The following is a 23,134-nucleotide window of genomic DNA, read 5'->3' on the forward strand; positions in this document are numbered from 1 at the left end:
TGTAACCTTTACACTTATTATTTCAGGCTTTGTACCAACTACATCAAGTGTCACTGAGTGCAAAAAATAAGTTTATGTCATTTGAGGGATATTTATTAGGATCTTATTGTTTGGTCTTCAACAAAAGATTTTAGTGTTGCAATTAAATATGCACATCAGCCCATATACAGTATTATACAGTACTGTGCTGTATATAAGGAAACGAAAGGAAACTGGAGTTTTGGAAATTAAAAGATGCAGAGAAAGTGGGATGTCTAACAAGCATCTAAGACCTGGGAGACCACCACAACTACTACCATTACAGCTTCCATCTCTGCTTCAGATCTGAAAAAAATCCATAGGTGTTTCTGTCCATCTTTCCACTGTGAGAAGACAACTCAACACTGAGTCTGAAAGGATGTGTAGCTGTCAAGATGCTGAGCTAATAAAATTAAATGGATAAAAAACAACATTTGCAAATCAAACAACCTTTGCATAGTATGATACATTACAGTATGTGAATGTTTGCACTGGAAAAAGCAATGCTTATATCCAAAGGTATGCATAATGTCTGCATATATAAAATGCCTTACACCAATGCAAATTTGTCTTTTAGTTTACTTACGTTTGGCAATAAATGTGCCTATGTAACATATTTTATTCATGTGGAAACACATTTGAATCAATTTCATTCAATGCACTTTTGTGAAAGAAATCTAAACCCTACAAAACATTCTAATACAGTAAATCAGTAAAATGTGTTTCTGTGGTTGCTGTTGTTTGCTCTTCCATCCCATCAATCACTGAGAAATGATGTCGCCCCATGGAAAGGAGGCAAGGTGTGGCCAGCACACTTCTCACCCAGAACCTCATCTTTGAGTTTGATTAGTTCCACAGAATTTTACCTATCGGTCAGCTGAAGCAGCAGGCAAAGCTAATACACCTATGACCTGGCTGATAATGAGATGGCTACTTGTGTTAGTGGAGGCATCCTCTCCATTATCCCAGCTAATGAACAGTGTCAAGGTCATGCTGCTCATCCTCAGTCAAACGCAAACACAAATGCAAATGCAAATGCAAAAAATTGCACAGCTGGTTGCATTTGGGTTAAAAATATAATAAGTCTTGCCAAAAGAAGTGAACTGACAGATATTCAGTACTGACAGATAGTTATATTTGTGTGCAACCAACTGGCTGAATCATGTAAATTTAAGGCACCTTTTTCTTGTAAGGCACAAGAAAAACTTAATTTCACTCCAAACACAAGCAGATATGGTTCAAGGAGGTGACTAAGCGAGTGACTAATGAGTCCATTAGAGAGATGAATTTTCAGCAATCTGTGAAAGTATGATTACGGAGCTATTAACCAGTTCTTTATTTAAGAATACAGTCTCTGAGAAACAGACTTGCTGAAAAAGGAAGGTCCTCACTGAACCTTCATATGTGTACATCATTCCCACATGAGTAAAATATGGGCTATTAAACCAATGCAACCTCTGTAAACAAATGCAGTCTGTCATAGCAACTGTTGCTAGATTAGGCAAGCTTTACAAAACTGTGCTGATGTATTTCATTCATGTCTAAATGATATAAACATTTGAATCAAGTACTATTCAATGCAGTGTAGTAACAAAGTGAGTGAGTTAGGCTACAGCTAGTTCCTTAGCTGGGTCTCTGGATTCTGTTTCCAAGTCCTGCTGTCCTCCGTAGGCTGATTCTAAGTTGCCGTCCACTCCAGTTAGCCCATTAACCCGTTCCGTGACAATGACCCCTGGCTTCTCTGGGGTCACTGTTGATGGTGATGCTGGGCATTCATGTGGTGCGTAAGACTCTGTTGTCTCTACTGTCCTCTCACTGGGGACTAAAGCCTCTCCTCCAGGTTGTGATGGACTGCAGCAATGTTCTGACACCTCATCACAGTGCAGTTGCGGTGAGTGTAGCTCAAGTCGGCCCTGGTTAGCTTCCTGGAGGGCTCTTAGAGCTTCCTTACTGAACTGCTTCCTCAACAGTATGATGACAGCAATGACGAAGAAGTATGAGGAGCCACTCAAACATGAGATCAGGCCTAAGAAGATCACTCTGGAAAACAGAGATCATAACAAATTAGTCAAATTTGCTTAAATAATAATACCTATGCTAAAGATCTTCACTGGGTAAGGTACTCTAAAAATGCAGTTGATTAATTTAAAAAAAGCAAAATATTACCAAAATAATATATTTCTTATGGATTTACTATTTTAGCATTAGCAACAAACTTTGATTGTAACTTTATTAGTTGCTATAAAAAAGTCTTTTTACTGTAAACACCATGACCTCTTATTCCTACCACTTAAGAAGAAATCTGATCTCTAGTATGGCCTATTTATTCATTTATTTCTTTTATTTTATTTATTTTTTAAAGATTGTACAACTTTGTTTACCTCTCAATATGATGTGATATATAAGGAGTCTCAAAATGTTTTATGCATTTTTATATGTGAATTTATACATTTATTGTCAACTATAAACAGACAATTTAAGTAAATGGATAATAGCTTTGAATTAAGCTGGACTTTGAGACAGCACAATTCAAAACTTCCCACTGGTAGACTAACAAACTATTAATAAAATACTGGTGAGTCCACCTGGCGAGTCCAAACAGACTTGGACAGTAACAATCTACATAATTGGCAACAGGTGAGTCACATGACTGGGTATAGAAAGAGCATCTCAGAGAGTCCTTCAGAAATAAAAATAATGAGGAGTTCACCACTCTGTGAAAGACGGTACCAGCAAATAAGTTAAGTGATACTTTTTTAATCCCACAAACAGGGAAATTCCACCTCCACATTTAACCCATCCGTGAAGTGAAACACTACATACACACTAGTGAATACACACACATTTGGGGGCAGTGAGCACACTTGCCCGGAGCAATGGGCAGCCCTATCCACAGTGCCTGGGGAGCAACTGGGGGTTAGGTGTCTTGCTCAAGGATACCTCAGTCATGGACTCTCGGCACTGGTAGCACAACAATTCAAGAATAATGTTTCTCAAGTGTCAAAAATACTAAGCTAAATGAATTACGAGCTCAGTTAGGAGTCAAAACATCCACGCTGACAGCAAACTAAAACCTCTGGGCACTGAAATGACATCACATTAAAGTAAGTCTACTATTCATTTCAACAGTGTTATGTAATAACACCAGCTATTCCACTCCACTCCCAAAGCAGCTAAACTACTGCACTTGACGAAGCTTGCTGGGTAGTTTTGAGTATTATTGTGTACGTAACTGTTTTGGTGTCAATTTAGTGTGCATCAATGTTAGCTTGCATCTAGCAAAATATATGTTTCATCTTAGTAATTTTGTTAACCACAGTGCATAATATTGACAAAAAAATCCATTCATTTTTACCACAGAGAAATCCAGCTTAGACAAAAAATTCTAACGTTCCTTAAATACTGCAAGTAGCTTAGCAGTTTTCTCCAAGGAGGAACTTTCACCCAGTCTGTGTGTTCATGTGGTTCATGTATGTAAAAGATAAACAGAACACTGAAATTGTGAAATGGGAGTTCTAATTCATTAGCTAGCTGGTATATATTAATGAGGATAAAACATAAGTAACAACAAGTATAAATAAGTATACTTTAAGTTAAGTATACATATTTAAAAATCATTCATTTCGTTTACCGTTACTATTTATTATAGTTGTAAAGTTTAATTGTATTATTTTGTTTGACTGCTCACTTCTGTCGACTGCCATGGTGCAGTAGGGTTGACTACTGAGTAGTTAAAGGGACAGCAAAGCAATTAAGAAAATTAAGCTCTTTAAAGCAATAACCTACAAGCAGCTTCAATTCTTGTACATCAAGTCAATACACATGCACACACACACACACCTACACACACACACACACACACACACACACCTGTACTTGTCTGAGTTGTATAAGCGACATGCGCCTCGGCCTCCGCACTTTTTCATACCCCATTTCAAACAGGTGGAGTCAATCAGGGCCCCAAAATACACTGGAGCTGGAATACCCGCTGAATCAGAGAGGATACATAGATTATAAAAGTCTAGACAAAAGTTAGAACATGTATTTACAGAAATGTTTCAACCAAAAAGCTAGTGTAGAATAACTGACATCATCATAATGAAGGTTCGCTTCTGCTGAAAAATTGAACATTTGTATTGCTTGCATTAATATTAAGCCGTATAATATAAGTACTTTTATAGCTGATTTCACAGGGTAGTGTTCACTTTGGACTGATGGTTTATTTCTTTTTTTCTCTTGCTTACCTAGAGTTCTTATCACCAGAGTCTGAATGCCCAGTGCCAGTGACTTCAGCTCAGGACTGATGCACCTATAATACATCCACTTAGTACATCTCTTTTTTTTCTCAAGGAACAATCTATGCTTTGATATTACAAAACTAAAATCAGAAATGGCACCTTATAATGACCATGTATGCAGGCGTGGTCCCCAGAGAATTAATGAAGGAGCTGAGGACGGACACGGCCATGTAGGAGGTGAAGCTGCGACTGCATGCTGGACCCCGGGGACACTGACCAAGAGATACTGAAGTACTGCCTTCTACTGGTGAAGGACTCAATACACAGCTGCAGTTGTGGAAGGCCTGAGATAGAGATAGACAAATGCAAAAAAAAAAAGAAAGTAAAGAAAAAAAGGGAAACTGTTGTTTGGATAGAGAGGATAACATTTTTCATTTTGGCTGCCTAAATGAACATGTTGCCTTCTACTGTCATGGAACTCAACTCTCAACTGTGGTTCACTGCAAAAATGGTAGTTGGCAGATAATTTTAGCTATGTAATCTATGCCTGCGAAGACAGGAGAATGGCAAATGCAAAAGAAAGGGAAAACAGAAATGTTAACCCCTTTACCAGAAAAAGGAACAACTTTACCTTTGTCCCCTTCCTTTAGCATTTGCCATTCTCAGGTCTTCTGCAACTCCTGTTGTATATTGCAGTCTGAAATGATCTGCCAGTGGACTTTCTATTTCTATTTCCCATAATAATTGACTCAAAAAACAAAAAAAAAAAGACTCAGCTCCAATTACCATATAGGTGTACTTGTATATTGTTCTTGGTCCTGTGGCAGTCATGACTATTGGTGTACAGGGTAAAAGGGGGCCAACAAAGTGCACCTATATGATAAGTGGAGCTGATAAAATACACAATGAATGTAGATACGAGAGAGCATACCTACAGAAGTGACCTTTCAGTGTATGTATGTGTGCCAAAGTAGATCAGATTATATACTCAGGGAAACTGCAGCACCTTTGGTCCATGCAAATTGAACAATACTGTTCCCACACTGTTGACATCCATGGAAAAAATCAGGCTTCCCACCTCTGAAATCTTAATTTAACCCCTGGGTGTACCCCTATGCACAAATCTACTTTGGCATTTAAATTGGTGCCCATCATCTTCACCTGATTTGATCAAACTGGATCATATTAAACATTAGAAATTTGTACATTTAAAAAAACAGGTAAAAAGTATCAGTTTAGTGTGTCACATTATGCAGAAAATAACAATAGCGATTTATGTAACTCAATTAGACTGGTATTATTTTTTTTTACTTCAACTGTCTACAAAATTAGCTATAAAACTCCAAAAATCCGATTCTGTATCAACAGATATTCCATATGACAGGACACTCAAGGAAGGGGGTTGACTTTAGGTAGAGGTGGAGGGGCTGCAGCCAACAAAGACAGGCCCTGTTCCTGTCTTTGTCTTTGTGCTTACCAGGAGTTTCTCTCCTGTTCACTCGGAATCTTACCGTGTTTTTTCCGTGTCCAGAGGAACTCATACATCCTGCTAAACATGGAGATATGTATGTAATGCCATCATCAGAACACACTGGATCCCACTCAGCTGCAGAACAGGAACATTGCTGGTTACACTGTGAGAACAGTGTTTGTGCATCATATGAAATCTGAGGGGTCCTGAGGGGGCAAAACGTAGATTATGAGTTAGAGCTAGCACTTCTTGTTTTCAGGGTAACAAAGAGGATGATGAGTCAACTGCAGATATTCACAGCACTCAATTTACTGTTGAAATGGCCAATTAAATGTATGGATTAATGCTGTAATAAAAAATGTCAAATAAACACTCAAATATAGTTAATCAGCCAAAACAATCACCTTCCACTATTGATTTTATTGGCTGTGGACACACAGAGTCTCATGACAAAGGGTGTGGGGTGTGTGTCTACCCTCATCTGAAGGTATGTAGTGATTGATTCTTGGCCTTTCAGCCAGCACTGGGCAGTGGTGCTCCACTGCTGCTGGTTCAATAATGGAACTCTTCCTGAAAGTGCGATTTTTCCCTCATCTCTTTCTTTACCAGACATCACAGTACTTCATAAAGTAATTGGAATACACCAACTAGCATTGCGCAAACAGCATGAACACCTCATCACAAACTCACCTCAAACTATGTTAAGTTGTTAAGTATCAATCTCAGTAGACTTGCTTATTATTTTCTAATACTGTATGAAGTATAATCTATAGCTAAGTGGTTGGTCTTCTTCTTGATGCCTGAAATTTGTCTGCACCTTGTACTTTGTTTCCATAAATGACAGTATGTAATATGCCAGAAATACAAAATACAAAATAATCAAGCCAATCTGAGATTACCTAACAACCCAATGCAGTTTGAAGTGTGATGATTTAGAAGTAAACAGAGTAAGTAAACAGGTAGGCCTGGGCTATATCTGAAAATATTTAGTTCAACATTTTCCTGTTAAAAACTGGGATTAGTACACAACACACAAACAATCCGCTGCAGCCTAGAGCAATTTTTTCTATTCTATTTTTAGCTTATACACCTTTTAAAATGAACAGGATTAATAAAAATATTTAATGAAAATCACATATTAGTCGATATAATACTGAGATACACATTTGTTGAAAACTGTTTCAAGAACTATTTACTAAATGACACACTAAATGATTAACAGCTCCCCATGCTGCAGAATCAGACTGCTATATGTGAAAAAGTAAAAAAGAACCAACGCCATCTCCACGTGCTATATAATAAAAAAGATGTGTGTTCCATTGCAATAGTGCATGGATTTGGAATTACATTACCACCCTGCTTTCTGGTACTTTTCTACCATTTCCAGAGACATTCTGTCTCAGTCACCGTCATCTTGCACTTGCCACAACTACATGACCAAAATATGATGATAATATCGCAGGTGGGTCTGGACCTAAATTCTGATCTGGACCTAAAGGTCTGGATAGGGTTTGAGCAGGTTGAGAGAGATTTTGGGCAAGTGTTTAAGGAAATGGTTTGGGTGAATATTGACTTCAAGTGTTTGTTGGCAACGTTAGCCTAGCAGCTTCAGTTCTAAACTAAAGAACCAAAATCCCTCACAGCAAGAATGGCCTGGGTTTGATTCCCCCGGTCACGCAACCAGGGTCCTTTCTGTGTGGAGCTTTGCATGTTCTCCCTGTGTCTGCATGGGTTTCCTCCCAAAGGCATGCAATCAGGCCAATTGTCAGTCTTGAGATGGACTAGCGGCCTGTCCAGGGTGTATCCTGCCTTCTGCCCTATGACATCTGGGATAGGCTGCAGCACCCCCCACAACCCAGATGGAGAAGCGGCTTAGAAGATGTGTGTGTGCGTTCCTTCCCAAGCAATATGTAAAGCAAGCAAGTACTCTAATTAAAGAGTAATTCTGAAGCATTTAAGCCCTGGATCATGTATGTAATCAGTCTTTTTCTTTAAACAAAGTACACACAGTCTACAGTACCCGTTATAGGACACAGTGAGGCCAGCCATGCGCAGATTGTCACACTTGGTGCCGAATTGCAGGAGCATGAGCAGGTAGGCCGAGAAGGAGGTGAGGAAGGAGAGCTGAGCTCCAGAAACCACACTCAGCTTATACCTCTTCATCACAAGACCACCCAGAAAGATCCCCACAGCAACCACCGGCAGATTCAGTACACCTGCATGGGTACAGTGCGAAAACTTTTATGACATAATTTAGAGCATGAAGCAGGGTTGATTTAGCTACCAGGGGGAGCAGAACATCACTCTGCAAGTTCCACCTCACACCTGCCAAGACAATGTGGCTGCATGAGACTATTAAAAGCAAAATTAAATTCTATGGTGAGGACCGTTTCGAGTCAGTACAGTGCAAAAGAAAGTAAAAACTAAGAGTGTTGCAATATGATGCTATTTTATCGCTATGATGATAAATTATGTCACAATATGCATTTCTGAGCATATTGTAGATATCATCAGTACATAAATAACACTGACTACATTGTTCATGGCTATGTGAGAATAATTAGGCCTGTTTAATTGGATTTGGTGCAGTGCAGTTTATACAACATTGAATAACAATCATTGTAGTTGTATGTTATTATTATTATTATTATTATTATTAATAGTATAGTGTTTTTATTTGTAATATTACAGGCTCTGTTTTGTCTGTTCCAGATAATTAAATCTTGGATATTGTCAAATCATTTTAAAAATTATAGCATAATATAATATTTCTGACATATCATCCACCCCTAGTGAAAACACTGTATGACATTACAACAAACATTTTTAGAATTTTACCTTTTAAAAAGTTATTGATATTTTACCAATGTTAGCACATTGTAAAGGGCAGCTGGCATTTTCAAATTTGGACCAAAAAGTCTAAAACCCCCAAGGTTTTATTCCAACAATGACATCATACCCAGCTGCCACTGTACCTTACAATGTCTTGAAAGTCTTAGACTAGCTGGACATGATTGGTTAGCAGACTAGAGTTAATTACTTCTCACTGCACTCCAGCTATTGTATGGGCTTGTTAAATTCCATCAGCAGTAACTGATTTAATGTAATAAAGCTTTGATAACTTAGGTTTCTATGGATGATAACTGTAAATATAGGATTTCCTCGAGGAGAGCTTTAGAAATGGTTAAGCTAAAACACCAAATCACTATTTATTGTTTATTTGTATTTATACTGCTTTTTGTGAATAAATAAATGCATAGTGCATAGACATACGGCTTTTGCCCAGTATTGTACGTCACACTGAGATTAATATGACTGATTAATCAGGCCATTTAAAATTTGGCCACCCACTAAAGCATAGCAGCACAAAGGACCCTTTCAGTGGGCAGTACTGTTTGCTGAGATGGAATGAGTTTGTTATTGCAATAAAAAAAAGTTTTTTTTTTTTTTACATATTTCATATTACCTGCCTTATTGTCTATTATTGCATGATATTATTGGACTTCTTGCAGATCAGAACAAAGGCTTTGCGTCCAATTTTAGCTACAGAGACTCACCAATGAGGAAGTTTGCTCTGGAGGCAGATTGGCCAAACTGTTGCTCCATGTACTTGGCCTTGAAGGTGATCAAGCCGATAAATGAGTTGAAATTGAGAATGCTCCCACAGAGCAGAAGCAAGTAGACTGGAGTGCCCAGGAGTTTCTTTAGTGAGGGCAAGAAACCTGTACAACAGAACATTTTACACAATTCACACTTCACGTTTGCTACTACTGTTTTAGCAGTGCAGCACACATTTGTTCATGTTTATATATAAAGCATGTCATACAGTGTCAGAAACCATATAAACAAGTCTATTTGAGATCATTTAATTCAATGGTTTGATGCAAGTGATGATTTAGGCATGCAGTGCAATGCCAACATCAATTACTTGTTAGTTACATTAGCCTATTGGCTCCAGTACAAAACTACAGCAGTAAAGTTCAGACACCCAGCATGCCCTAATTATCTACGTTATGAGTTAGGGGGAAATTCATCAGGCTCGAACACTGCTAATCTTTTGTTATCATCCTGGAAAAAAAACCTCAAGGAGGCCACTGTTAGTAGCTAGAATCCAAAAGAGACATACCTTTTGCAATGTCTACCAGTTTCATAGTTGGGGTAGCTGGATGTGCAGAATGTTCCTGATAGCCATGTGGAGAGCTAGGATCTTCCCGTTGTTCCTCAGCTTGCTTTGGTAAGGAACGAGGGAAGAACCAGAAAGGAATGCCAGCCAGGAGCAAGATGCTGGATGACACAAAGAAACCGAGCCACCAGGCCCCCACCCATCGTGCATCTTTGGGGGTTATGGTCACAGAGTCTACAAAAAAAAGCCACAGTGATGTTAAATATCTGCTTCCATCTGAATTCACTAGCTAATGAAATAAAACACCTTCCCACTTCCAAGGTACATCATCAGAAGGGGGGTTCTGACTCTTTAAATGGGTAAACCTTGCTTTATAGAGACCACTTCAGCAGAAACTATAAGATGCAAGTAAGCATGTTTACAACAGATGTAGTGATTCCATTTTTCCTTTTTGGATGAAGTTTCCCTTTAGTAAATAAAAATTTGGGCACTCCTGGTCAAGTAACTCTTATATTACTTAATACTCTTTATATCTGGCCTGTGCAAAACTTTGTTAAACTTGGCAAATAAATGTTAATTGTACACTAAAAAGCAACATTTAAGTTTCCTGATCAGGATGAGTTAACTTTGATTCACATCAACAAAAACTGACCAGGGGTGATCAAACTTTTGCATATGACTATATGAACCACATAATGCATGTATTGTCAGACAGACTAAAAAGATTTCACATATGTGAGACATCAGAATGTATAACACAATTAGTCAAATGGAGAGCTTACCAACATTGACAAATCCAATATCCACATACAGTTTGGCACACATGGAGCCCATCAGGAAGCCAAACATGGGCCCCAGCAACGAGATGGTCTGGAGACAAGCTGTTATTGGACATTGTGTCCAACCAAAAAAAAAAACCAGGCAAATTTGAGACTAGGCTAAGTGATAAAATGTTGTAGGAAATAAAGAATATTTATGCCGAAGGTCAACAAAATGATTACATGTGGTAATAGTTGGGTTTCAAACTAAGGAGTGAAGTCCAGCATGGTTTACTGATTTCTCTGCTCCAATTCTCTAAACCTGGCTTTTTGAGTTCAATCAGGCGTGTTTGAGCAGGGAAATCACCAAATTGTGTGGAGATCCGGGCCTCCAATATCACAGTACTCTACATTAGTTATGGTGACTGTTTCTGTGATTTGTGATTGTAATCTGAAATCAGGTTCCTTCAGAGTTCCTTAGAAAAATCATGAAAAATGTAACATTACCTATGTAAAACACAGAGTTCTCTGCTTTCGCAAAGTCGTCAATGTATGAGATGCCGAGGGGAGTGACTGGGGTTTCTCCTATCCCCCTCAGGGCATTTCCCAGGAACACATAAACCCACATGTAGGAACCAGGTTCTTTCTCACAGTCTGAGCCTGCAACAAACAAGATTTTCTTTTATGTTCAGATTCAGAAAAATGCCTTATGGCTGTTTTCCACATAAGAAAAATTGTAGGGAAAAAAAGTGGGTTCTATCAGTTTAGGTTTCTCCTTATGAATTTTCTGCTCATGTGGACAAATAAATCATAATGTCTTTGGACCTCAAAAGTACCAGCAGCGTACCTGTGTTAAAGTTCACTGAAGATTCTTGATGTATATTTGGGTAATTGCTTTGCACTGTGGCTTCCTGACAGGCTGCTACACTGTTAGTTTCATTCAGTGAGCCTTGAATAACTGTGTCATATTTATATCTGTGAAAATGAAAGCCAGAAAAGGGATAGCGTTTTCAATAGAAGTGGTGAATCTTCAAACAACTGACATACCACAGAGGTACAGAAAAGCCAGAAAATCACTGCTCAATGATGAAACTGTACCGTCCCATGAAGAAGTGTGGCAATCCTGTGATTGCAGAGCCAATAGCCATCAGAAAACAGCCTGATCCAATGAGCCTGGGTCTGTGTAGCTTTGCCCCGAAATGACTAACTACAGCCAGAAAAAGCAGGTTACCTGCAGGAGAGCAGCATTAAGAGAATAAGAAACACACACACCCACATGGATCAATCTACTGAACTGGTCTACTCTGAGCTTAAAAATGCAGTCTGGCCTTGGATTTTAGACCTAAATCTATTTTCTTTGAATGCCCCTATACCTTAGCTATTTTTATTGTTTTAAAATTAAATTTCATGACCACTAACACAATAATGATACTACCAAAATTTTACCTAGTGTTTTGCAAGTGAGTGTTTTGGTAAAAATAAATAGCTAGCCAGTACATGACTAGCAAACATGTACTGTAAAGTTATAAATACATTCAGATTAAGCTTATTCATCTAAACGCTTACAAAATTATATATATTTATAACTTTATGCTTTATTTTTGCTCATTATAAGTAATGAACTTCTTTTATGTGCATGAAAAAGTGTTATCTGAACAATCTTTACTACTACTACTACTACAGTACTACTACCAGTACTACAATTATTATTATGATTATTATTATTATTATGATTATTATTATTATTATGTGCATTTTTGTGCATTTTGCATTATTAAATAAATGATAGATGTCTATGAGAGCAGTACACTGTCAACATACACACACACATTGTTTTTTTACCCATCTCAAAGCTGCCATCGATCAGGCCGACCAGTGAGCTGGACAGGTCGAATCTTCTCTCTATCTGAGTGATAGAACTCTTCATGTAGGTGCCACATAAAGCCTTGGAGAAGTAGGCGAAGGACAAGGACATGATGAACATCTGTGGGATTCCCAGGACAGAAGAACAGAGGATAATCAGCCTCCTGCACTGTGGCTTTAGGCAGGTTATGCAGAACTTTATTAGTTTTATTAGTTAGTTTTTAATACATGGATGAGGTAGATGAAGAAACAAAAGGTTAAAACACAAATTCATATACACTCGGCGAGCAGGTGTGGGCTTTCTCAGAGCCCCTCAACTCGGTGCCTGTATGTTGGGGTTTTCTCCGGTGGACGAGAGGGTAGCTTCCCTACGCCTTCGGGTTGGGGAACGGGTCCTGACTGCTGTCTGTGCTTATGCACCGAACAGCAGTTCAGAGTACCCAGCCTTCTTAGAGTCCTTGGGAAGGATGCTTGAAAGTGCTCCTCCTGGAGACTCTATTGTCCTACTGGGGGACTTTAACGCTCATGTGGGCAATGACAGTGTGACCTGGAGGGGTGTGATTGGGAGGAATGGCCTCTCTGATCTGAACCCGAGTGAGGTTCAGGTTTTGGACTTCTGTGCAAACCAGTTTGTCCATCACGAACACCATGTTTGAACACAAGGATGTCCATAAGTGCACATGGCACCAGGTCACCCTAGGCCGCAGTTCAAAGATTGACTTTGTAGTCGTGTCATCGGACTTGCGGCCATGTGTTTTGGACACTCGGGTAAAGAGAGGAGCTGAGCTGTCAACTGATCACCACCTGGTGGTGAGTTGGATCAGGTGGTGGGGGAAGATGCCGGTCAGACTGGGCAAACCCAAACGTATAGTGAGGGTTTGCTGGGAACATCTGGCAGAAGAACTTGTCAGATTGATCTTCAACTCACACCTCCGTCAGAACTTTGACCAGATATCAGGGGAGGTGGGGGATATTGACTCAGAATGGGCCATGTCTCCACTCTTCCATTGTTGTAGCGGCTGACTGTCCCTGTGGCCGCAAGGTAGTATGGGACACCAGAGGCAGCTGGCAGGTATCGACAGGTCAAGCGATCTGTGGCTTCAGTCGTCGCCAAGGCAAAAACTCGGGTGTGGGAGGAGTTTGGTGAGGACTTGGAAAGTGACTTTAAGTCGGCTCCTAAAAGATTCTGGCAAACCATCAGGCGACTCAGAAGGGGAAAGCAGTGTGCCACTAGCACTGTATATAGTGGAGATGATGTGCTGCTGACTTTGACTGAAGATGTCATTGGGCGGTGGAAGGAATACTTTGAGGACCTTCTCAATCCCACTGACACGTTCTCCAGTGAGGAGGCAAAGTCTGGAGACACGGGAATAGGCTTGTCCATTACTGAGGCCGAAGTCATTAAGGTAGCTAAAAAGCTCCTTGGTGGCAAGGCTCCAGGGGTGGATGAGATCCTCAAGGCTCTGGATGTTGTGGGGCTGTCTTGGCTGACACGCCTTTTAAACATTGCGTGGACAATTAGGGGCGGTGCCACTGGATAGGCAGACTGGGGTGGTGGTGGCTCTTTTTAAAAAAGGGGACCAGAGGGTGTGTTCCAACTACAGGGGAATCACACTCCTCAGCCTCCCTGGTAAGGTCTATGCAGGGGTAGTGGAGAAGAGAGTTCAGCTTATAGTCGAACCTTGGATCCAGGAGGAGCAGTGCGGGTTCTGCCCTGGTCGTGGAACACTGAACCAACTCTTCACCCTCTCCAGGATTCTGGAGGGCTCATGGGAGTTTGCCCAACCAGTCCACATGTGCTTTGTGGATCTGGAGAAGGCATTTGACTGTGTTCCCCGAGGTATTCTGTGGGAGGTGCTTCAGGAGTACGGGGTACATGGCTCTTTGCTACGAGCCATTCAGGCCCTGTATAAGCAAAGCAGGAGCTTGGTTCGCATGGCCGGCAGTAAGTCAGACTCGTTCCCAGTGAGAGTTATGAATTCTATTCATAATTTTTATTGCTAGATTTTCTAGGCGCAGTCAGGGGATGAAGGGTGTCCGGTTTGGTGACCTCAAGGTCACATCGCTGCTGTTTGCAGATGATGTGGTCCTATTGGGGACATCAGGCCGTGAACTTCAGCTTTCGCTGGATCGGTTTGTAGCCGAGTGTGAAGCGGCCGGGATGAGAATCAGTACCTCTAAATCCGAGACCATGGTTCTCAGGCGGAAAAGGGTGGAGAGCCTTGTCTGGGTCTGGGATAAGCTCTTGCCTCAAGTGGAGGAGTTTAAGTATCTCGGGGTCTTGTTCACGAGTGATGGTACAAGGGAGCGGGAGATTGACAGGCGGATTGGTGCTGGGTCTGCAGTGATGCGGGCTCTATACCGGACTGTTGTGGTAAAGAAAGAGCTGAGCCACAAGGCAAAGCTCACGATTTACCGGTCGATCTACCTTTCCTCACCTATGGTCATGAGCTTTGGGTAATGATCGAAAGAATAAGATCGCGAATACAAGCGGCCGAAATGAGTTTCCTCCGCAGGGTGTCTGGACTCTCCCTTAGAGATAGGGTGAGAAGTTCGGTCATCCGGGAGGGACTCAGAGTAGAGCCGCTGCTTCTTCACATCAAGAGGAGCCACTTGAGGTGGTTCGGGCATCTAGTTAGGATGCCTCCTGGACTCCTCCCTCGTGAGGTGTCACAGGCAAGTCCACCAGGGAGGAGACCTCAGGGAAGACCCAGAACACGCTAGCGTGACTATATTGTCAAGCTGGCTTGGGTGCGCCTCGGAATCCCCCCCGGAGTGCTAGTGGAAATGGCTGGGGAAAGGGAGGTCTGGCCCTCATTGCTTAAGATGCCCCCACGACCCGAACCCCGGAGGATGGATGGATGGATGTATATATATATATATATATATATATATATATATATATATATATATATATATATATCGCTGTTGTCGGAACAAAACCTCGTACCTCCATTTTTGTCATTTTTCAGTTTTTGACATCATTTGAAAATTATGAATGGACTAAATGAAATGGCCTAGCAATATGTAAGTGCCTATAAGTAATAATAACATGGCAATATAGGTATTTTGTGTGCATATAAGAAATGACATGTAATAATAACATGTTAGATTTAAATGGCATCACTGGGGTTCAAACACACAGCTTCCTGGAGGGGGTGAATGCTTAAATCATTGCGCCATTCACAACCTCCTGGAATTGATCTGATTTATGTTATAATTATGTCCCTTCATTTTAATGCACATTACAAAGTATTTGTTGTTTGAGCTTTGAAAAGCAGCACAGTGACATGTGCAATGGTCTAGGAGTTCACTCCAACATCAGAAGATTTTGAGTTTGAAACCCAGTGATCCCACAGCTCTCCACATCTGAAAGCCCAAGAGGAGAAAATGCCTTGTGGGATTGCAAGATAGAAAGAGTCCCAGGTGGTGAAACTGAGGAAAATTCTATTGTTACTAGAAGTAGAAATCAGAGTTAGGAGGACTTCTGATTAAACTAAGAAGTTTGAGTTGGATGCACTCTGGTGACCTCAAGTTGTGTTAAATCAAGGAAAGCAGTGTAATTAGATCTGCCGTATAATTTTAAGTTAAACCGACTTCTCATTATTTACAGTGTATAAGTATCTAAAGTTTAACAAGTAAAACTCTAAATTCTACTGTAAAAGTAACCAAAAATAAATGGTCAGGATTAGTTTGTTGGTCCTGTTTTATCTTGTTTTACTACAAATTCAGGAAATTTTTTTTCATTCCTGAAAATGAGAACATCTCTCTCTCTCTCTCTCTCTCTCTCTCACACACACACACACACACACACACACACACACACACACACATACTTACCTTAAGAGTAGAGCAACAGGGGTCCTTGAGGGTGTCAGTGTCTTTATCAGGAGTACAGAGTGCCTGTTGGCTGGTCATTTTTGCATTATCCTCTTCACTCGGGTCAACCATTTTGATGCTGAGAGCAATTTGTAAAACGCTCTTTAACAGTTGTTAGGAAAACAGTTACCTAGTTTGTAGTTTGTAAGGTTGTAAGAGACACACTGACATATATCTATGTTAAGCAGCCAGTAAGAAAATATCTTAATATTCTTTACATCTGCGGTGTCATAGGTGTTGCGATCAAATGCACTTTGGAAAAACGTTACCCACCTTATATAGTATGAGGATTAAGATTTAACCAGCTACAAGAGACCTCTTAAGTGCTGTGCCAGACGAAGGTCAGCTTTTCTCTAGCCTCATCCTCAAAATAGATAACTAAACATGCCAAGCAAACTCCAACAAAAAACAAATTGGGATAAATCAGTCACTCTGCTACAGGGCACAAAAGAGAGGCAAACAAGAAAGTTATATTCACAAAGCACAGAAGCACGTTTTTCAGAGTTTTCCATACTTACAGTGATAATCCCCCTCTGACTAAGCTCTAGTAAATCCCCTCTGCCAGCCACAGACCACTCCGTCATCTATTCATCTGGAGAGAAGGTGGGGGTGGATTTGGAGAAAGCTGAAGAGACTGGAGAAACATTGAAGGAGGTTTCACAGGTGCACAAGCCCCCAGAAGGAGGAGAATTCACAAAAAACTTTGAGACATGCAGAAAAAACGCAGAATAAGTGAGAAAAAGGGAGAATGAACAGGACAAAGAGAGAGAAGTGCAGACAAATTGGAGGGAAAGTAGAATCTGAATGTAAGAGAGTGAAAGTGCAAAGAGAAATTCGACAGAATTTATGCAGAGAAATCTAAAAGAAAGAAACATGAAAAGTGGGACACTAAGAAAGAGACAGAGACAGAGAGAGGGGGGGGAGGGGTAAAAGTAAGGAGAGGTGAGTTTGCCTGTGCTCGGAGGGATCAGGTGTCTACCTTTCAAATCTTCGGCCTGTCCTAATCCAGCCTGTGGCTGCAGTTGCACACAAAACCACACAAAGCCCTTTGGCCATTTCCATTCTGTCCACATGCCAGATCCTGAGGGACACCCACAACACAACAGACACTTCTAAAGGGCTGTTCCATCCAGCCGAAAAAAAGCTCTCACCAGATTCATCGTGGCTTGTTTACCACTGATACTGCAATTTTAGTGCTAAGTGCACTAGATGTGCTTTGAAACACACTTATTTCTCAATTTTTTTGTGCCTTCATTTTGTTTACATTCTCAGATTTATGCCTCAACTGAATGTAAGAACCAACTGATACATTAGCTAATGACTGAACAACAGAAGACAAAACAAATAAACACTAGCATCACATTTGAGACATTCTGTACTTCGCATGATTTTTGGTCAATTATTGGCTGACCTAGTAGGTGTGCTTGACTGCATTTAGCCCAGTTTTGTCCCAAGAGCACTCCTGGGCCTGAGCCAAAGGAATGTGTTATTAGCATTGCTAGCAGCCTGTGGAGCAACTGAAGCCAAATAGCTTTGTGGGCCAGAAGAGAGCAGGGCAGAGATTAGGTATTTGCCTCCTCCACATTCCTATAGCTAAGTAAGGCTAGAAACAAGGCTTTATTACCTTGATATTACCCCTTGACCACCATGGACCTCTCAACAAGTGTAGCATTTCCATCCCTCACTTCAATGACTTCTATTAACTTAATATTGTTGAGTGTTTACTATGTAGTTATCATTGTTCTCAAGTCTCACGCTTTGAGCGTGTGACACACGCACCTCAGCGAGTTCACACGCTCACACGCCACACGTGCTATTTCTCACTCTTGATTTTTTTTTTCTAAAAAAAAAAATCCAATCAAAAATTAATTCGCCCTGTCTACAAACGAGTCACAGCCACTGGTCACAGCGCTTCTGTGCTCAGAGAAGTTACCCAGTTATCACACCCTATTCAGCCAATCCATCGGTTGCATATTATAAAGTACTCTCGTTGAGCCAATCAGAATATAGATCGCTCTGTTGTTTCAGAGCGGCAGATCTAGTCAAAGAGGGTGGAGTTTCAGCCAGAGTGTCAGGCGCGAAGACCTGTCCGATTCGATTCTGACTAACACACGTCGGTGAACAACAGAAGGAGAACGGCACCACTGGAACCTGACGATGTTTTAAATGTTCGTTTAGTCAGAGACTTTTTGGGGTATTTATAGGGTCTTTCTGGGTATTATAGGGTAGAATAAATTTGGTTTAGTCATCTTAGAGCTGTCATGAACATGGATATGTTTTTAACCGTTCGTTGTTTTTTTAGAATGTCAGGGAAGAAAAAGAAGAGCCTTATTTCCTTCTGGGAAAAGGCTCAGAAACCAAAGGCAAGGAAGGCAGATAATGTGACAATGGAAGAGACTGAAATGGCTACTACATCAGGGGAGATAGCAGAGAAGACTTTGGATATAGTAAAAGTGTTTGTACTTTCAACTTTTAATTATATGTCATAGAATAAACCGTGAAATTTGATCAAATCAAACTTGTTCTCTTTTAAGTTGAACACACTTGGAGGGTCAATGGGCCGTTGGGTCGATGGGTGACCCATCCCCCCCCCCCCAAAAAAAAAATCTCACTCCCACCAAACTTAAAAACTTGAGAGCCCTGGTAGTTATTATCACCTAGACTGGAGATTATCTTAAAGGATTGGCAAAATAAATCTACAGCAGAAAACTGGAAGTCAACAGAAACTGGGAAAAAACAAAAGCAGCCTTCAACAAAAACACATTCGGAGCTGAATGCAGAGATACAAGAAGAATATGCAATAATCAACATAGAAGTGAAGAAGAGACTGGCCAATTTTGGTAGAAGGCTTGGTACACAAAACTGAGCAGGCAGCTGCCAGTCGAAATATGAAACAGCTGTATCAAGAAACTGGCTGGAATGAACAACAAAGACAACACCATTCTAACGGGACTGGAGAAGCAGTTACAAAGAGCAGAGCGTTTCAAGAGCTGCTTGACAGTCAGGCACATGACAACCCGTGACAACCCATGACAACCCGTGACAACCCATGACAATGATCTACAAATTCTTTAAGAAAATAGGGGAACAAGAGGAGATCCCAGTAGACTGGAAAGAAGTCTGCTCCGACTTAATGCTTAGTATATGAACACAGCTCTCACTCTGGGAGTAGAGAGATTGAATGACCCGGAGTAGTAGCCCCGTTACCCCATACTCCCAGAGGACCTTCCACAAGATATCACGGGGAACCCGGTCGTAAGCCTTCTCCAAATCCACAAAACACATGTAGACTGGGTTGGCAAACTCCCATGCCCCCTCAACAATCCGCGAGAGGGTGAAAAGCTGGTCCATTGTTCCACGGCTGGGACGGAATCTGCATTGTTCCTCCTCAATCTGAGTTTCAACTATTGAGTCTCCTTTCTAGCACATTGGCATAGACTTTCCCAGGGAGGCTGAGCAGTGTGATACCCCGATAGTTGGCACACACCCTCCGGTCCCCTTTTTTAAAAATGGGGACCATCACCCCAGTCTGCCAGTCCAAGGGTACTGTTCCTGAGGTCCATGCAATATTGCAGAGATGCATCAGCCACAACAGCCCCACAATATCCAGAGCCTTAAGCATCTCTGGACGAATCTCATCCACTCCTGGTGTCTTGCCACTGAAGAACTTGCCAACTACCTCAGTGACCTCCACCAGGGAAATGAAGCTTGACACACTAGAGGCCGCCGGCCCTGACTCCTGTGAGGGAGGCAAGTCTGTCAGTACCTTTCTGCTGAGTCGGGAGTCCTTTGGTCCATCCAGTCCCTAAAGGCCTCTTTCTTCAGCTTGATGGCCTCCCTCACCACTGATGTCCACCAGGGGGTTCTTGGGTTACCGCCCCGACAGGCACCCACAATCTTTTGGCCACAGCAATGCCTGGCAGCTTCCACAATGGAGGTTTTGAACAGGGTCCATTCGGACTCAATGTCCCCTACCTCCCCCGGGAGAAGGGAGTTGAAATCATTCCGAACAGGGGCCTCTGACAGTCGTTCCCAGCACACCCTCACTATTCGCTTGGGCCTACTGGGTCTGACCATCAGTTTTCCTTGCCATCTAATCCAACTCACCACCAGATATTGATCAGTTGAGAGCTCAGCACCTCTCTTTATCCGAGTGTCCAGAACATACAGTCCCAAGTCAGATGAAACGACAACAAAGTCAATCATTGACCTCTGACCCAAGGAGCTCTGGTACCATGTACACTTATGAATATCCTTGTGTTCAAACTTAGTGTTTGTTATGGACAATCCATGCCTGGCACAGAAGTCCAATAACAATTCACCATTTGGGTTTAGATCGGGCAGGCTGTTCTTCCCAATCACGCCTCTTCAGGCCTCCCAGTCATTGCCAACTTGAGCGTTGAAGTCCCCCAGTAAGACTATGGAGTCTGTAGGCGGGACCCTTTCCAGAACCCTGCCCACTTGCTCCAAGAAGGCCGAATACTCTGACCTGTTTTTTGGTGCATAAGCACACAGAGTTTTCCTCTCTGCGATTTTAATTCATATTGAGGCGACCCTCTCGTCCACCAGGAAAAACTCCAAGGGGTAATCGTGTGATGTATTTGTATAATGCATGCTGGGTATTGTAGTTATAGGAAAGCATTAATGGACAACAACATGAAAATGATACTCCTCATCAACTCTCTAATCATCTAAGCTGCTTATCCTTCTTGTTCCCAATGGTGCTGGAGTCTATTCTTCCACTGGAGCCTATCCTTTCACTCTGAACCAGTTGGAAATTATAGGATAACAAATAACACATTAAATGCCAATTTTAGTCTAAAATGCCCCTTTCAGTGCTGCTCTATGGAGCAGAAATTTACCAATTACCAAAGTTGCTGTCAAGTTACTGTCCCTCTATAGCACATGGGAAGACAGCATGTGGACTCCACGTTGTTCTGCACTGTCTCACTCTTTTATCTATCAGAACATGGACTTGTTTTGAACTGACTCACTCCAGCTCCAGTTCCAATTTGGCTTATCATTACCCAAGCCTGCAGCTCATTTATAGACTTGTTTGGTCATCTATATGTACTTCATTGTTTGGCCTACTTGTTTCAAAGTCTACATTACTATTTTCTGAGCCATTTTCTTTGTGTACTGTTTTCCTGCCTTTGCTTTGTTTTGTGAGTTGGCTGTCAGGTCCCCGTCCTGTTTCTGAGGTTGCTTCTTATCCTGTTCTTCTGCCCACAGTTGACTGCCCATATGCTCTTGTTCTTTTGCCTGTGGAGGAAGGCCTATGCTGGTTCCCTGTCTTGTTTCTGTGCTGGCCTCCACTGACACAGCACCCTCAGATTCCACCACTGACCCAAAATCCTGCAACTTTGTTGGTGAAGCCTGTCCTTCAGCATGACCAAGGCTCCATCCCTAGCTTTCAGTCTGCCTGTAGTTCCTGCCCCACTGCTGGCAGTCCTTTACTGCCAAGCATGACTCACTAATATAAAAGTCTATTAAGACTTTAGATAAAACACAAAAGACTTCAGATAAAACACAAATGATAGCCAGCCAGAGTATTTCAAATGGTCTCTATTATCTATTTATTATCTATATCTAATTGTTGCTAATGAGGGCTCTCAAAAGAAGATTTCCACCAGATTGCTCTTTGATATTGCAAGATTGCAAGTAACAGATTTTTTAATAAATAAGTTGACAAACAAAATCCCAGGAAAGTAGTATAGACTTTAACTATATTCCCACAGCACTTTACTAGGAACACTATTACTAATACATACTAATACTGGGTAGGGACTCCCTTTGCTCTAAAAATGGGCTGAGTTTTTTATGGCATGGATTCCACAAGATGTTGGAAATGTTCCTTTAAGATTCTGGTACCATGTTGATGTGATTGCATGATGCAATTCCAGTAGATTTTTCAGATGCAATTTCATGCTGAGAATCTCTTGTTCCCCTGTCCCAAAGGTGTTCTGTCTGATTCAGATCTGGTAATTGGGAAGGCCATTGAAGAACACTGAACTCATTGTCATGAAAAAAGTTTGAGATAACCTATGTTTTGTGGCATGGCGCACTATCGGGATGGAGTAACACAGATAACCACTCTGTGCAATGGTGGTGAGGAGAAAAGCATTTCAGAAAGCACAGCACGTTGAGCATAGATGCGGATGGCCTACAACAGCAGAAGACCATGATACGTTTTGTCAGGCAAGAACTCAACTTGCCTTGAGTAAACATTCCAGGCTGGTTGAGGTGGTGTAAAGGTGTGGGGTTTGTTTTCTTGGCACACTTTGGGTCCATTAATACCAAACAATCATCGCTTGAATTCCACAGCCTATTTGTTTTGTTGCTGACCATGTACATCATCTCATGGCCACAATTTACCCATCTTTTTATGGCTACTTCCATCATGATAATGTACCATGTCTAGCAAAAGTCATCTCAAACTGGTTTCATGAACTTGACGGTGAGTTCAGTGTTCTTTAGTGACCAGCCCGTCTGGCACCAACAATCTTGCCACAGTCAGGACCACAATTTTTCCCCATTCTGGTGGTTAATATGAACATTACCTGAAGCTGCTGGCTTGTACCTCCATGATTTTATGCATGCACTGCTGCCACACAATTGTCTTTTAGCCTCAGTGTGCCAAAATTCTTCATTTTCCTGTTAAAATCTCTTATTTTTTTATTGGGGAGCTGTGCCCATACCTGTCTTCATGAGCACAATATTAAAGGCCTATAATCTATTATTATGTTTCATAAAATAATGCATTTTCATGTTTGCTTTGTGTCAC

General features: G+C 41.3%; 1 protein-coding gene across 6 annotated transcripts; it reads right to left on the reverse strand.

Annotated features, from left to right (window-relative positions):
• Window positions 1–95: 95 nt before the first annotated feature.
• LOC108427023 (solute carrier organic anion transporter family member 1C1) lies at window positions 96–17,404 on the reverse strand. Of its 6 annotated transcripts, none has more exons than XM_037541211.1 (17): window positions 17,330–17,404; window positions 16,869–16,984; window positions 16,624–16,728; window positions 16,312–16,429; window positions 12,451–12,592; window positions 11,707–11,839; window positions 11,456–11,583; window positions 11,116–11,268; window positions 10,633–10,731; window positions 9,854–10,084; window positions 9,285–9,449; window positions 7,748–7,943; window positions 5,768–5,933; window positions 4,416–4,600; window positions 4,263–4,327; window positions 3,889–4,006; window positions 96–2,058 (listed from the first exon to the last, which is right to left on the reverse strand). In XM_037541211.1, the coding sequence occupies exons 4-17, from the start codon at window positions 16,420–16,422 to the stop codon at window positions 1,623–1,625; spliced, it is 2,328 nt and encodes a 775-aa protein (XP_037397108.1). In that variant the 5' UTR covers window positions 16,423–16,429; window positions 16,624–16,728; window positions 16,869–16,984; window positions 17,330–17,404; the 3' UTR covers window positions 96–1,622. The 6 variants fall into 6 exon arrangements, with proteins under 6 accessions (XP_037397108.1, XP_037397104.1, XP_037397115.1 ...); XM_037541207.1 differs by having other exon boundaries at window positions 16,624–16,746; XM_037541218.1 differs by lacking the exon at window positions 10,633–10,731 and having other exon boundaries at window positions 16,624–16,746.
• Between the last annotated feature and the right edge of the window lie 5,730 nt (window positions 17,405–23,134).

Source organism: Pygocentrus nattereri, chromosome 1 (assembly GCF_015220715.1).
Source record: "Pygocentrus nattereri isolate fPygNat1 chromosome 1, fPygNat1.pri, whole genome shotgun sequence".
Classification (NCBI taxonomy): Eukaryota; Metazoa; Chordata; class Actinopteri; order Characiformes; family Serrasalmidae; genus Pygocentrus; species Pygocentrus nattereri.

Bases quoted from the DNA above. Each gene is read 5' to 3' on its own strand.
- LOC108427023 (XM_037541211.1), bottom strand. From the start codon at position 16,422: ATGGTTGACCCGAGTGAAGAGGATAATGCAAAAATGACCAGCCAACAG. The intron at 11,269-11,455 runs GTACGCTGCTGG...TGTTTGTTGCAG, and splicing joins TTCAGTGAACTTTAACACAG to GCTCAGACTGTGAGAAAGAA. The intron at 7,944-9,284 runs GTGAGTCTCTGT...GTACCCATGCAG, and splicing joins CAGAGCAAACTTCCTCATTG to GTGTACTGAATCTGCCGGTG.